This window comes from Protobothrops mucrosquamatus, unplaced genomic scaffold (genome assembly GCF_001527695.2).
Source record: "Protobothrops mucrosquamatus isolate PMUCROS unplaced genomic scaffold, P.Mucros_1.0 scaffold3158, whole genome shotgun sequence".
NCBI lineage: Eukaryota > Metazoa > Chordata > Lepidosauria > Squamata > Viperidae > Protobothrops > Protobothrops mucrosquamatus.
In genome coordinates, this window is record NW_015389158.1 from 234,344 (window position 1) to 248,669 (window position 14,326).

Consider the following 14,326-nt stretch of genomic DNA (forward strand, 5'->3'; position numbering starts at 1 on the left):
GGAGGAGGAGGAGGAGGAGGAGGAGGAAAAGGACTGTGGGGTCCTTGGTGCTCTCTGACCTTGGTTATTTTCTTGTAGATGACCCAACTAGGTAACAACATCAGAGCTAGCCCTGAAGATGCCTAGTGGACCACCAAGGACCCCACAAAAGGTTGCAGGGATTGGGGATGCCCTCTCTAATGAAGAGAAGGATTAGGGGTGATGTAGAACATGGAACAATAACAGCCCTGATAACGGTAGCAGCGCTACATCTCATAACAATATAGATAAGATCACCGTTACTGTCAATTTTACTGTCAGACACCGGCCCACATTGAAAATGAAATTGTTGCCTACTCTCAAAAGGAAGATCATAACAATATCGCCTATCACAACAATGATACACATGATAACAGTCTTCCAGTATTTGAGGGGCTGTCACAAAGAAGAGGGGGTCAACCTCTGCTCCAAAGCCCCTGAAGGCAGGACAAGAAACCACGGATGGAAACTCAAGGAGAGAAGCAACCTGGAACTAAGGAGAAACTTCCTAACAGTGAGGACAATTAACCAGTGGAACAGCTTTTGACTCCAGAAGTTCTGGGCGCTTCATCACTGGAGGTTTTTAAGAAGAGACTGGACAGCCAATTGTCTGGAATGGTACAGGGTCTCCTGCCTGAGCAGGGGGTTGGACTAGAAGACCGCCAAGGTCCCTTCCGACTCTGTTATTCTGCTACCCCTCGCCCTCCCAACACACCGCGGGGATTCAAGACTTACCAGCCGGTCTCGGTCGTTCTGCAGGGACGAGAGAGCCTTCTTGAGACTCGGCACTTCGGCCAGGCTGGAAGACGTGCCGGTGGCCGACTGCAGCTTCACCTCCTCCGTCTTGCGGGTTTTGTCCAGCTCGCTCATCAGACGGTCCCGCTCAGCCTGCAGGCTGGCCATGGCCTGAGAGAAGGCCTTCACTTGGCCAGAGGCCCTCTCCAGCTCCGAAGAGAGGCGAGCAAGTTGGGTGTCTTTGGATTGAAGCTGCTGGTTGAGTTTCTCCACCTTCTCCAAGAAGCCCTTCCCTTCCGTTGAGTCTCGGAGGGCAGCGAGTTCGGAGGCCATGCTGTCCTTCTGCTCCTCCAGGGCGGTTTGCGCCTCCTGAAGGTGAAGCTTCTCCTGATGGAGGCCTTGAAGCAGCTGCCTCTGCTCTTCCAGGTCTCCCGCGTATCTCTTCTCCAGGGCCCGCCGTTCTTCATTAGACTGATCCCAGCTGTCTTGGAGAGAACTCATGGCTTTCTTGAACGACCGGATTTGGGCCTTCAAGTCCTGGTTTTCTTCTGTGACCACAAGGAGGCTCTGCTCCAACTGCAGGAGGTCCTTGGCCAGCTCGGCCACCCGTTCTTCGGCTGTCTCGGTCTCGTTCCGCAGGAGTCCAGTGTCGTGATGGAAGCTCTTGAGCTCTTCCTTCATCTTGGCGTCCGCTTCCTGCAGCTTCTGAGAGGTGGTTTGATGAAGGTGAGCCAGCTCTTCTTCAAGTCCCACCACCTGCTCATTTGCCAGCGAGAGCTGCCCGCCTAAACTCCGGATTTCATCCACTTTCTCTTGCAACTGCAACTGCAGCTCCATCATGGCGCCACCTTCCCTCAGAACCAGGATCTCATCCTGCATCTGGGAGAGGGAAGACTTGAGACTCTTGACTTCCTGGTCCAGATTCTGCTTCTCCAGCTTCAGGGCCTCCACGGTTCGCTGTAGGCTAGCCAAACTAAGTTCAGACTCTTGCAGCTGGCCTTCCATCCCTGCCTTCTCCTTCTCCAGGGCCTGGATCCGCTCAATCTGGGTTTTCAGCAGCTGCTTCTGCTGACTGTCCTTGATGGAGATGACTTGGTTCAGGTCTTCACGGTACCGTACCAGTTCGGCATCCAACTTGGCGTTTTCGGCATGCAAGTCATCCCGCTGACCGTGGAGGGTCCGAAGTTGCTCCTTCAAGGAGTTATTCTCTGCAGCCGCTTCCTGGATCAGCTGATCCTTCTCTAAAATGGCGGCCAGGTGACGCTGTTCCAGCTGCCGATAGTCTTCCAGAACTCTGTCCCGGTCATCTTGCAGAGAAGACATGGATTTGGTGAAGGAATCTAGCTGAGCTTTGTTCTGCTTGCTCTCCTCGTGGATATTCTTCAGCTTCTTCATGAGACCATTCACTTTCTCCTGAGCTTTTGCTTTATCGGCCTCCAAAGCCACCTTCTCGGCTTCAGCCTTGGCCATCTGGCTCTCCAACTCCTTCAGCTCCTCCTTGTGCTGCTGTTGGATTTCCAACAGGGCTTTGGCTACGGCCTCTTCCTTGGCAGCCACGAGACCGACAATCTTCTGCTCCTTGAAGCTCATCTCGGTATGGAGTCTGTCCGTCAGCTCCTTGGAAGCCTGCAGGTCAGCCTCCAGCTGCTCCAGACTGAATCTGTAATCCTGAAGACCGGCCTCGTGGCTCTTCACCGTCTCCGACATCTCAAGACGGACTTGGTCGCAGTCCTCAAAGGAGGCCTGCAGGTCAACAAGCTGCTTTCTCAGAGACCCAAGTTCTCCTCCTTGTTGGAGAACCTGGCTCTGGGAGTGGCCCAGTGACTGCTGGACCTCTTCAAGCTGTAGTCCGAGTCTGTGCTTCTCCTCCTGGAGCAATCGGACTTCTTCTTGATGGTTCTGGAGCTCCTTCTGGGCTTGGGACTCTTGGGCTGATTTGCTGCGTTCCAGGCTGCAAACAGAAATGGCAGAATGTAAGGGCGAGCTTGGTGGTTTTCTTGCAGATGTTTCATGACCCAACTAGGGAACATTATCAGGGCCTGAAGGGAGTGGAGTCCACAGAGAGGAGGAAGAGGACTGTGGGGTCTTTGGTGCTCTCTGAGCTTGGTGATTTTCTTTCATGACCCAACTAGGTAACATCATCAGTGCTAGAGGGGAGTGGGGTTTGTGGAGAGGAGGAAGAGCATTTAAGTGTCCTTGGTGCTCTCTGAGCTTGGTTGTTTTCTTGAAGACCCAAGTAGGGAACATCATCAGCTTGTAGCACTGACGATCTTACCTAGTTGGGTTGTGAAACATCTGCAAGAAAACCAACAAGATCAGAGAGCACTAAGAAACCCACAATTTTTCTCCTTCCCCTTTTCCTCCATTCCACAAACCCTCTTCCCTTCTAGTGCTGATGATGTTCCCTAGTTGGGTCATGAAACATCTGCTAGAAAACCACCCAGCTCAGAGAGCACCACACTCTCTATCCACTCCTTAATCCTTATCTAGGCAGAGTACTTTAGCCCAAGGAGAAACTGGACATCTCTTCTCTGCAAAGGCTTTCTCCACATCTCCAAGCCTTGACCCAGAACTTGAGCCATCCAGTGGTTGTCCAATCTTCAAAGGCAGGTGGGCAAAATAACCCTACGGTGAGCTCTGCCACAGAGAAGGCCCTGCACAAAATCTGCTTCCACTGACTCTAGGAGCTTGCAAGAGGAGAGACTCAAATCCGTCCTCCATGTCTCAAATCCCATCCTCCATTTCCATCCAACAACGGATGGAAACTAATCAAGGAGAGAAGCAACCTAACAGTGAGGACAATTAACCAGTGGAACAGAAGTTGCCTTCAGGAGTTGTGGGTACTCCATCACTGGAGGCTTTCAAGAAGAGACTGGACAGCCACTTGTCTGAAATGGCATAGGGCAGGGGTAGGCAACCTTGGCTCTTTTATGACTTGTGGACTTCAACTCCCAGAATTCCTCAGCCAGCATGAGGGAAACTTTGGCCCCTTCATGACTGGTGGACTTCAACTCCCAGAATTCCTGAGCCAGCATGGCTCAGCATGAAAACCTCTCCCTTTCCCCTCAGCATGGCTGGCTCAGGAATTCTGGGAGTTGAAGTCCACAAGTCATAAAAGAGCCAAGGTTGCCTACCCCTGGTAAAGGGTCTCCTGCTTGAGCAGGGGGCTGGACTAGAAGACCTCCAAGGTCCCCTCCAGCTCTATTCTATTCCGATTCTGGCTCTTATCTACCACGCTAAAATGAGCACAGAAGAAACGGGGGTAAGGAGATTTGCGTCCTTCCCCTTAGCTCACCCTAGTTCTGCTTCTGCTCGTTATGAAAGAGCCCCAGAGGAACCTTGGAATGCCAGAGGTGGGAGGGTCAGCCCCCGTCTTACCTGACAACGAGGCCTTGGAGGTCTTCCACCTGGAGAGCCATCTTCTTGACCTGGTCTTGCAAGGCAACGCAGGCCTCTTCTTGAGCAGAGAGCTCCTGCTGCTTCTTCTCAATGGCCTGGCTGAACTTCTTCTCCCACTGCTTGGACTCGTCTATCACCCGGTCCCGGTCATCCTGCAGGGAGGACATGCTTCTGGTGAAGGCTGCCAGCTGGGCTAAGGTGTGGTTCAGGTGGCCCTGAATCTGTTTGGCTTCTTGGTCCTTTTGGCGCAGGGACCCTTGGAGTTCTCGTGCCGACTCCTCGGCGAACGTCTGCTTTTTCCGCAAGGCTTCCAACCTCTCTTCCATGTTTCTCATCTCCTTCAGATGCTTGGCCTTCTCTTGCTCCAAATGTTTCTCAAGTTCCTTCTCTTTTTGACTCAGCTGACCTCTGAACTGAGCCTGGGTCTTCTGAAGCTCCTCTTTCACCTTCAGGCTCTCCGCCACGACTCGGGCAGTTTCGCTCTGAGTATCATCCAGCAAGACTCTGCAGGAAGCCAACTCAGCCTGGACCTTCTTGGTCTTCTCCTCTGCCTCCGCCATGCTCTTCTTGGTGGTCTCCAGCTCCCTCTTGGACTCACTCTGGACAAACTCCAGGGCCTTGATGGTTCTCTCCAAGCTACTGACCTTCTCCTGGCTTTTAATGCAATCTTTCTGCAACTGCCTCACTTCTTGCTGTTTCTCTTTCAGCAGTTCCTGAAGTTCTCTGGTCTGAGTCCGGCCGTTGTCCTCCTTCCAGGAGCTCTTGACCTTTTCCATGTTCTCTTTCTTCTCGGCTTCCACCTCGAGCTTCTCTCTCAACAGATGCCGCTTCTCCTCTTCCAGGCGGCTCAGGGACCCCTGAAGACTTCCCAGCTCTCCGAGGAGCTGCTGGTTTTGGCTCTCCAGGTTGGCCATGTCCTGTTGATAGTTCCCAATGCTGCCATTCAACTCAGCCAGCTGGTTCATCAGCCTCTCTTCAAGGTCATCCTTCTCAGTTTCCAAAGCTTCTTTCAACATCAGCGCCTCGGCCAGCTGTTCCTGGGTTTGCCCACATGCTTCCTCCACTTTGAGGACCTTTCCTTGAAGAGCTTCCAGTTCCTGGCCTTTCGCAGCCAGTAAGCCTTCCAGGTGGTCCTTCTCTTCCTTCAGGACCTTCAAATTCTTACGGGCCTTATTCATTTCCTCTACCGCCATCTTTCTCCCATCTTCCAGTGCTGCCACTTGCTCCTGAAGCTCTGCCACTGGCTGAACATCCCCAGTTCTTTCATCACGCAAAGGGTTAGCTGGGCTAAGATCTTCCTTTTGGTCCCTGAGGCTCGGAGCAGTGGTGGGGAGAACTTCAGAACCCGTGTCTGGATCTCCTTGTTCCTCAGCTGCCTCCTCTGAAGATGACATCTTGGTGGAACCGACCATCTTGCTTCTGACTACCATCTCCTCTTGGAGGCTGCTCTGATCTTCCTTATTTTGCAAAGTCTGCCTCAAATCCTGGATTTCCTGCTTCAAGCTGTCCTTCTCAGCCACCAGGGCTTTCAGCTCATCAGAAAGAGCCTGGCAATTCTTCTTGGAGGCTTCCAGCTCTTCTTGAAGAGCAGAATTTGCCCCATCCTGTCTACCATCCCCAGGATGAATTTCCAACCTCAGCTGCTCATTCTCTTCTTCTAGTTCCAAGATCTTCTGCTGCTTGGATTTGGCAAACTTCCTCATTTTCTCCCTCATGCCTTCCATCTCCTGTTCGGCTCCCTGCAGGCGAGCTTCCCCGTCCTTCTTCTCCGCTTCCGCCTCTTTCAGTTTGAGGAAGAGGTCCTGCTTCTCCTGTCGGACGCTCTCCACCACCCGTTGGATCCGCTCGGCCTCGTTGCTGACATTCTCGTACGACTGCAGGAGCGTCTCATACTCCTTCTGCAGTTCCTCGTGTTTCCTCCGCCACTCCGAGAGCTCCTGGGCCTGCCTTTCCTTCAGAGAGTCCATTTCCTCCTCAAGACTTGTCTTCTCCTGAGTCACCCCTTCCAGGGCCAACTTCAGACTCTCGCAGGAACCAGTCACATTCTGGTTTTCCACCAACGCTTTGTCCACCGCTGATATGAGCTTGTCCCGTTCCTCCTTGAGGGTCGCCAGTTTCTTCAACAGGACCACCTTCTCCTTGTCCAGCTCAGACGCCCGAAGCTCTGCCTCTTGAAGATGGAGAGAGGTGCTTTCCAGAGCGGCCTTGGTGCCGGACAACTCATCCCTCAGCCCCTTCCTCTCTTTTAGGGCTTCCTTCCTGGAGATGAGGGCTGCCTGCAGCTTCCTCTGGAGCTGGGCTTTGGATTGGGTCTCCGCAGATTCTTCTGCCGATTTCACCTGAAGCTCAGCCTGCAGCTGTTGGGCTTGGTCCAACTGCCCCTGCAAAGCTTTGACCCTATTCTCCTTCTCTTGCAACTCAGCCTGGAGGCAACAAAGAGACTCGCTTTTCTCCATTAATTGGGAGTGAAGGCCTTGGATTTCTTCTCTGCCGCTGAGTTCCTTCTGCTCTTGGTGGCATCTCAGACTCTCCTGCCTGGCAATTTCTTCCCAGCTCTCCTGCAATTCCAGCTTCAGGCTTGCCATGCTGGTTTCCACCTGACTGCAGGCAGTTTTGGCCATCTCCACTTCAGCCAGGAGTTGCTCGACCTGCTCCTGAAGGAGCAGAGTCTTCTCAGACTTGCTGTCAAGCTCTCCTTCCAGATATCTGATCTGGGCTTCCAGTTCTTTCTTCTCAGCCTGAAGCTTCTCAAAGTCTGCCTTAAGTTGTCCCACAACTGAGTCTTCGGTTACCAAGGAAGTGTGTTCTTCAATGACCTCCTGGCCAGACTCCTGCACAAGCCCTGATGCTGGCCCTTCAGAAGAAACATCTCCAGCAGGATTTTGAGGAGGGAAGCTCTCCAGAAACTTGGACATCATCTGGAGCTGGTCCTGCAGGTTCTCCGTCTCCCTGCTTTGCTGCTCAAATTGCTCTTGCAGCAAGTTGTAGTCGTTCTTCTGCTGCTTTAGCAGCTCGCGAGAATGACGATCCTTCTCCTTGGCTTTCTTGATGATCTCCTTGCGTGAGACCAGAGCTTCCTGCAGCTTCTTCTGGAGCTCTTCTCTCTCCTGGACCAGCGCCGAGAACTCTTCTTGGACAGTCCTATTTTCTCCTTCCGGGCCAAAGTCAGCTTTGCTGCTTGATCCACCTGCCCCAGGATCTGCTGAGCTGGACCCCTCCAAATTCTGATCCACCGGACTTTGTTTCTCCGGGGCCAACGTGCAGTGTTCGAGTTCAGCCTGCAAGGCGTTTATCTGGAGATCCTTCTGCTCTAGACTTTGCCGCAACTCTGTAATCACGGCCCGTGGCCACGTGCATTCTTTCTCCTCAGGGGTGTCCTGTGACGTGGCTTCCTTTGCAGAGAGCAACTGGCTGAGTGAGGCAGCTCTGTCCCGCCTTGCAGGATGCCCTTGGCCACTATGGAGCCGTTGACTCTCGGAGGGATGTCCACCTCCTTCATTCTCCTGGGCCACCACCTCCCGGCTCTCGGCTGGAGGCTCTTCCCCACCTTTTCCTTCCTGCTCCAGCTGGCGAACCCTGTTGAGAAGCTCCTTCCTGCTGAGAAGGGCAGCTTGCAGCTTCTTCCTCACGAGTTCGTTCTCCTTCCTTAGAACTTCCACTGCTTCATCGGTGGGCAACTCCTCCGTTGGCGGCCGTTCCTCCTCCGTTTCCACCGCCTGCTCTCTGGTCTCCTTTCCTTGCTGCAGCACGCTCAGTTGCTCCATCACGCTCTTCAGCTCTTTCCCCAGCATAAACTTCTCCTCGTTGAGTTGCACCATCCGGTCGGACATGCCGATGCTGACTTCGGTCATCCTTTGTTCTCGCTCCATCACTTCCTGCTGGAGCTTCTCCACCTCCAGAGAGTTTTCAGAGAGGAGCTTCGCCAGCTTGGTGGTTTCCACCTCCTTCAAGACGAGGGCCTGGGAGAGCTCCTGAGCCTTCGTGGAAGCCTCCTGCCCATGTTCTACCAGGGCTTGGACGTTCTGCTGCTCCTTCTGGAGCTGGCTAAGCAGGTTTCTCCCCACCGTTTCTTGCTCGGAGAGGCGACGCTGGGCTTCATCCAGGTCCTTCTGCAAAGCGACGATTTTCACCTCTTTGGATTTGGCCTCGTTCCTCAGACTCTGAATTTGCTCCTTCAACAAACCCAGGTGAGAGATTCCACTCTCATAGTTGGGAAGCTGCTGCTGCTGCTCTGGGTGAGCAGGACCTCCTTCCAACTGGTCCTTCAGCTCCGCTAGGAAGCAGAGTTCCTTCAGCTGGGACAGGAGCTGGTCACGCTCTGCGCTCAGACTCTGCACAACCCTGGCTGAGCCGTCCACCTGTTCTTGAAGCTGGTCGATGTCTGCTGTTTTCTCCTCCAGGGTTCTCTCGTGGGTTTCCACAGCTTCTTGATGCCTTCTGTGCAGTTCGGCGACTTCAAGCTCCAACTTCTGTAACTGCAGCCCGGAGTCTAGAGATATTCCCTGAGTGGTTTCGTGCTCCTCCGGGCCCAACAGCATGCCCAGAACAGAAGGAGAGTCCTGAAGGTCTACCGTGACCAGGGAGCTGCTGCTGGAATCACTCTGGATGGGCACGGCTCCTTCTCCCTCTCTCTCGGCCTCCTCGCTCCCCTGGGATTGTCCCGCTTCAGTCTCCAGGCTGCTCGTGACCGGAAGCTGCCCCTTTAGCAGTGCAATTTCTTCCTGGGCCTCCTGCAGTTCCAGAAGCAAGACTGACAGATCGCGCTGCTTCTTCTCGGCAAAGTATTCCAGGAGATCCGGCTGTCCGTCCTGTTGGGCCTGCAGGAGCTCCTCAAGGGTCCCACCTACGCTGGGCTGGAAGGAGGAGAACAAGGGAGTCATTCCTCTGCAGGGAGCAGATTTTATTTTATATTACATTTTATATTACTTTATAGTATATAAAGTAGCTCAGCTGGGTGTAGCTCAGCTGAGAAGAGGGGTCTGGGGGGGTCTGGGGGCTGCAGGTCACCCCCCCAGGACCCCTGGCCTCGCCACCTCTGCAAAAGTCTTTATGGAAACCTTTACCTGGTTCAGGGGAAGAGACTGGACTGCCGCTGTTTCCAGTTCTGGCGGAGACGAGCCAAGCTCCGGGGGTCTTTCGGGGGGCTCCCCTGGGACAGAAAACACAACGTAAGTGGAATCAGAGACACATCCATCCCCTGGCCCGGTGTAATGCCGAGAGAAGCCGAAAAGGGCCATAAAGTGAGGTCCGCTCCTGAAACCTCCCCCCCCCCAGTTCAGCCAGACTGAGAGGTTATTTTCATTCGGCGAGAACCGAAGGGATTTCAAAATCCGGAAGGCTGTCAAAGGCGTAACGGACAGGCTGGGCTGTCCCAGAGCTGAGGCTGCTGACCTTTTACCATCAGTCAGAGGTCTGAAAAAGCCTAGCTAGAGAGAAGACCAGGTGAGCTGTCCAGGTGTTTCGGGAGCCGAATAGGGATCCCTGGGAACAGACCAACTTCCATGATTGTGGCATCCTGGCTGCCGAGTTTGAATGGTTTTCTTGCAGACGTTTCGTGACCCACGTAGGTAACATTATCAGTGCTGGAAGGGGGCGACGTTTGCTCTCTGTTTGTATACCAGAGGGAGTGTTGTTGATGATGATTCAGTTGCTGTTTATTGTTAGCTTGTTTGTCTGAGTTGATGACTCCTTGAGTCAAGCCGTAAACAATACCTCAATTAGGAACTACCAACTCAGGTAAACAATCAAGCAGAAAACAACAGCCTAATCAAGGACTCATGAAGAACATGCCACTTGTGTATAAACAGAGAGCAAAGCCCACTTCTTTCTAGCACTGATGATGTTCCCTAGTTGGGTCATGAAATGTCTGCAAGAAAAGCCACCCAGCTCAGAGACCACCAAGGACCCCACAGTTTCTCTCTCCTTCTCCTTCTTCCTCCTCCTCCTTCCTTCTTCTTCCTCTTCATCCCTGCTCTTTCCTCCTCCTCCTCCTCCCCCTCTCTCTTATTTCATATCCCTAGTTGGGTAATACAATGTCTGCAAGAAAACCACCAAGCTCAGACTGCACTAAGGATCCCACCGTTATTCTTTCTCTCCTTCTCCTTCCTTCTTCCTCCTCTTCATCCCTGCTCTTTCCTCCTCCTCCTCCTCCTCCAACCCCTCTCTCTTATTTCATATCCCTAATTAATAAAATGTCTGCAAGAAAACCACCACGCTCAGAGCGCACTAAGGAACCCACAGTTCTTAATAATAATAATAATAATAATAATAATAATAATAATAATAATAGTAGTAGTAGTAGTAGTAGTAGTAGTAGTAGTAGTAGTAGTAATAAAGTTGGAAGGGACCTTGGAGGTCATCTAGTCCAACCCCCTGCTCAGGCAGGAGACCCTTTACCATTTCAGATAATACCATTTCTTCTTTCTCTCCTCCTCCTCCTCCTCCTCCTCCTCCTCCTCCTCCTCCCCCTCTCTCTTATTTCATATCCCTAGTTGGGTCATGAAATGTCTGCAAGAAAACCACCAAGCTCAGAGAGCAACAGGGACCCCACAGTCCTCCTCCTCCTCCTCCTCTTCTCTGCAACCCCCCTCCCTTCTAGCACTGATGATGTTTCCTAGTTGGGCCATAAAACGTCTGCAAGAAAACCACCCAGCTCAGAGAGCAGCAGGGACCCCACAGTTCAACCCTGAGCAACAAAGAGTCTCTTCTGTCTATGCTTTCACTCCTTCAGGAGGACACCGCTGCCTCCTTGCAGACCCTTTCGCTGACCTTGGGCGGCAGGAGCGTCCTCGGGCGAGCTCGCCCCTGGCCCATCCGCCTTCTGACGCAGCCGGGCGTTCTCCGCCTGGACAGCCTCGTAACTGGCCCGCAGGTCCTGCTCTGCCTTTTGAAGCTCGGCCAGCTCCTGCTCCTTCTCCGCCACCTCCCGGGCGTGCCGGGCTTCCTCGGCCTCCCTCTCCTGCTCTTGCTCGGTCCGGACTGCCCTCGCCCGGGCCAGCTCTTGGCTCAGCTCTCGGACCTCCTCCTGGCTCTGCCGGAAAACGGACTCCTGCTCGGCCCGTTCCAGCTGCAGGCTCTTGACCAGGTGTTCGGATTCCTGCTGGACGGAAGCCAGAGCGTCTCTCGAGGCCTCCAGCTCTGCCTCGGCCTCTTGCAACGTCTCCCGGAGATGCTAGGGAAGAGAAAGGACAGGAGAAGCGTGGAGGAGGTAAGAAATAAGGAAATAAGATAGAAATAAGGAAACCGGAAAGTTAGGAGGGCATGGCCCCCCGGTAGCTAACCCAAGATGGATAATGGGAAATAGCAAGAGAATTATTTTATTTTTTTAAAGGAGGTTTGGTGGATTACAGCAACATTTTTGACTGGGTAGATTTTGCCAAAACTCACAATGTGTTAGGGAAGAGGATATACCAGTATAGAGGTCTCCAACCGTGGCAACTTTTAAAACTTGTGGTCTTCAACTCCCAAGTCTTAAAGTTGCCACGGTTGGAGACCCCTGGACTAGAAGACCTTCCAGCTTCCAACTGTGCTAAAAGACCTTCCTGAAAACCGAAAATCCATCTGATATTTCTGTTTTCAAACATGGCTCCATTCGTTCCCTTAGCGATCTTAAGCAGACTTTAGCTTGCACGAGGCATTGGTGCCCTGGAGCACCCATTTGAATCCCCCCTTCTTAATATGCTTATATATGTAAAGTCCTTTTGGGGGGGGGAGGAAAGGAAAGGAAAGGAAAAGGGAAGGGAAGGGAAGGAAAGGAAAGGAAAGGAAAGGAAAGGAAAGGAAAGGAAAGGAAAGGAAAGGAAAGGAAAGGAAAGGAAAGGAAAGGAAAGGAAAGGAAAGGAAAAGGGAAGGGAAAAGAAAGGGAGAGGAAGGAAGGAAGGAAGGAAGGAAGGAAGGAAGGAAGGAAGGAAGGAAGGAAGGAAGGAAGGAAGGAAGGAAGGAAGGAAGGAAGAAAGAAAGAAAGTATATACTAAGGGGAAAAGAGAGGAAATGCTTAGCGTAGTAGTTTGAGATTTGTACTAATGATACTTGTTTGTAACTGAATTATTATAACTCAGCCGCCACGTTGTTTTTCAAATGTGTAATGCAATATTAGAAAATTAATAAAACTTACATTAAAAAAATGAAATTTTGTTGCCTGCTCTCCAAAGTGCACACATACATCACACACATCAAGACATGCTATACACAATACACATACCTACACCCTTACGTGTAAATACATATACATATACATATTAATCACTGCCCATCTTGAACGGATAGTGGAAAGAGGAAGCTTGAGCGTTCGTTACGTCCATTTTGCAAATTGAGAGCAACTCTGGAGCAGCTTTGGCATGCAATACATTGCAATAAAATGTGATTTTTGACGGGATACCCGGGGGGGTGGGGGGGGGGTACCTGCTTCTCTTCCTGAGTGCCGTTCAGTTCCTGCTGCAGCAATTCGACCACTTGTGTCCTGCCCAGCAGGGCCTCCTCCTGTTCCTCCACCTTTCTTTCCAGCTGCCTCAGGTTCTGTGGGGAGAGAGAGGCCACAACAGGCCTGCTTCAAAAAGCCACAAGACAAAAAGACACATTTCTGACTGCTGGCTTTCCCCCAATTTGTATTTGTGCCTTTGGTTTTTCCTGCCTAGGTGTCAAGCCTTGCTTTTCTCCTCATTAAATTTCACGTTGTTGGACAGGGCCCCCTGTTCAGGTTTTGTCAAGATCCTTTGGGATCCTGAGCTCGTCTTCTGGGGCGTGGGCTGTTCGTGCCAGCTTGGTGTCATCTGCAAATCTGATGCTTTTCCAACCCACCTGCTGCATTTCTGCCTCGCGGGCCTCCACCTGGCGTACTTCTGCCTGGTGCTGNTGGCTCCATTCGTTCCCTTAGCGATCTTAAGCAGACTTTAGCTTGCACGAGGCATTGGTGCCCTGGAGCACCCATTTGAATCCCCCCTTCTTAATATGCTTATATATGTAAAGTCCTTTTGGGGGGGGGGGGGGGGAAAGGAAAGGAAAGGAAAGGAAAAGGGAAGGGAAGGAAAAGAAAGGAAAGGAAAGGAAAGGAAAAGGGAAGGGAAGGGAAAAGAAAGGGAGAGGAAGGAAGGAAGGAAGGAAGGAAGGAAGGAAGGAAGGAAGGAAGGAAGGAAGGAAGGAAGGAAGGAAGGAAAGGAAGGAAGGAAGGAAGGAAGGAAGGAAGGAAGGAAGAAAGGAAGAAAGAAAGAAAGAAAGAAAGAAAGAAAGAAAGAAAGAAAGAAAGAAAGAAAGAAAGAAAGAAAGAAAGAAAGAAAGAAAGAAAGAAAGAAAGAAAGAAAGTATATACTAAGGGGAAAAGAGAGGAAATGCTTAGGGTAGTAGTTTGAGATTTGTACTAATGATACTTGTTTGTAACTGAATTATTATAACTCAGCCGCCACGTTGTTTTTCAAATGTGTAATGCAATATTAGAAAATTAATAAAACTTACATTAAAAAAATGAAATTTTGTTGCCTGCTCTCCAAAGTGCACACATACATCACACACATCTAGACGTGCTATACACAATACACATACCTACACCCTTACGTGTAAATACATATACATATACATATTAATCACTGCCCATCTTGAACGGATAGTGGAAAGAGGAAGCTTGAGCGTTCATTACGTCCATTTTGCAAATTGAGAGCAACTCTGGAGCAGCTTTGGCATGCAATACATTGCAATAAAATGTGATTTTTGACGGGCTACCCGGGGGTGGGGGGTGTACCTGCTTCTCTTCCTGAGTGCCGTTCAGTTCCTGCTGCAGCAATTCGACCACTTGTGTCCTGCCCAGCAGGGCCTCCTCCTGTTCCTCCACCTTTCTTTCCAGCTGCCTCAGGTTCTGTGGGGAGAGAGAGGCCACAACAGGCCTGCTTCAAAAAGCCACAAGACAAAAAGACACATTTCTGACTGCTGGCTTTCCCCCAATTTGTATTTGTGCCTTTTCCTGCCGAGGTGTCAAGCCTTGCTTTCCTCCTCATTAAATTTCACGTTGTTGGACAGGGCCCCCTGTTCAGGTTTTGTCAAGATCCTTTGGGATCCTGAGCTCGTCTTCTGGGGCGTGGGCTGTTCGTGCCAGCTTGGTGTCATCTGCAAATCTGATGCTTTTCCAACCCACCTGCTGCATTTCTGCCTCGCGGGCCTCCACCTGGCGTACTTCTGCCTGGTGCTG

At 51.6% G+C, this 14,326-nt stretch overlaps 1 protein-coding gene across 1 annotated transcript in view; it reads right to left on the bottom strand.

The window, feature by feature from the left end:
- The window catches only part of GOLGB1 (golgin B1), a 26,615-nt gene that overhangs the window by 5,974 nt on the left and 6,315 nt on the right, over window positions 1-14,326 (bottom strand). The window contains exons 6-11 of the mRNA XM_029286242.1: window positions 13,883-13,996; window positions 12,553-12,666; window positions 10,921-11,323; window positions 9,216-9,301; window positions 4,132-9,005; window positions 730-2,704 (exon numbers count right to left, since the gene is read on the bottom strand). Of these exons, the coding sequence (XP_029142075.1) occupies window positions 730-2,704; window positions 4,132-9,005; window positions 9,216-9,301; window positions 10,921-11,323; window positions 12,553-12,666; window positions 13,883-13,996 (7,566 nt within the window). The remainder of the gene's footprint in view (window positions 1-729; window positions 2,705-4,131; window positions 9,006-9,215; window positions 9,302-10,920; window positions 11,324-12,552; window positions 12,667-13,882; window positions 13,997-14,326) is intronic.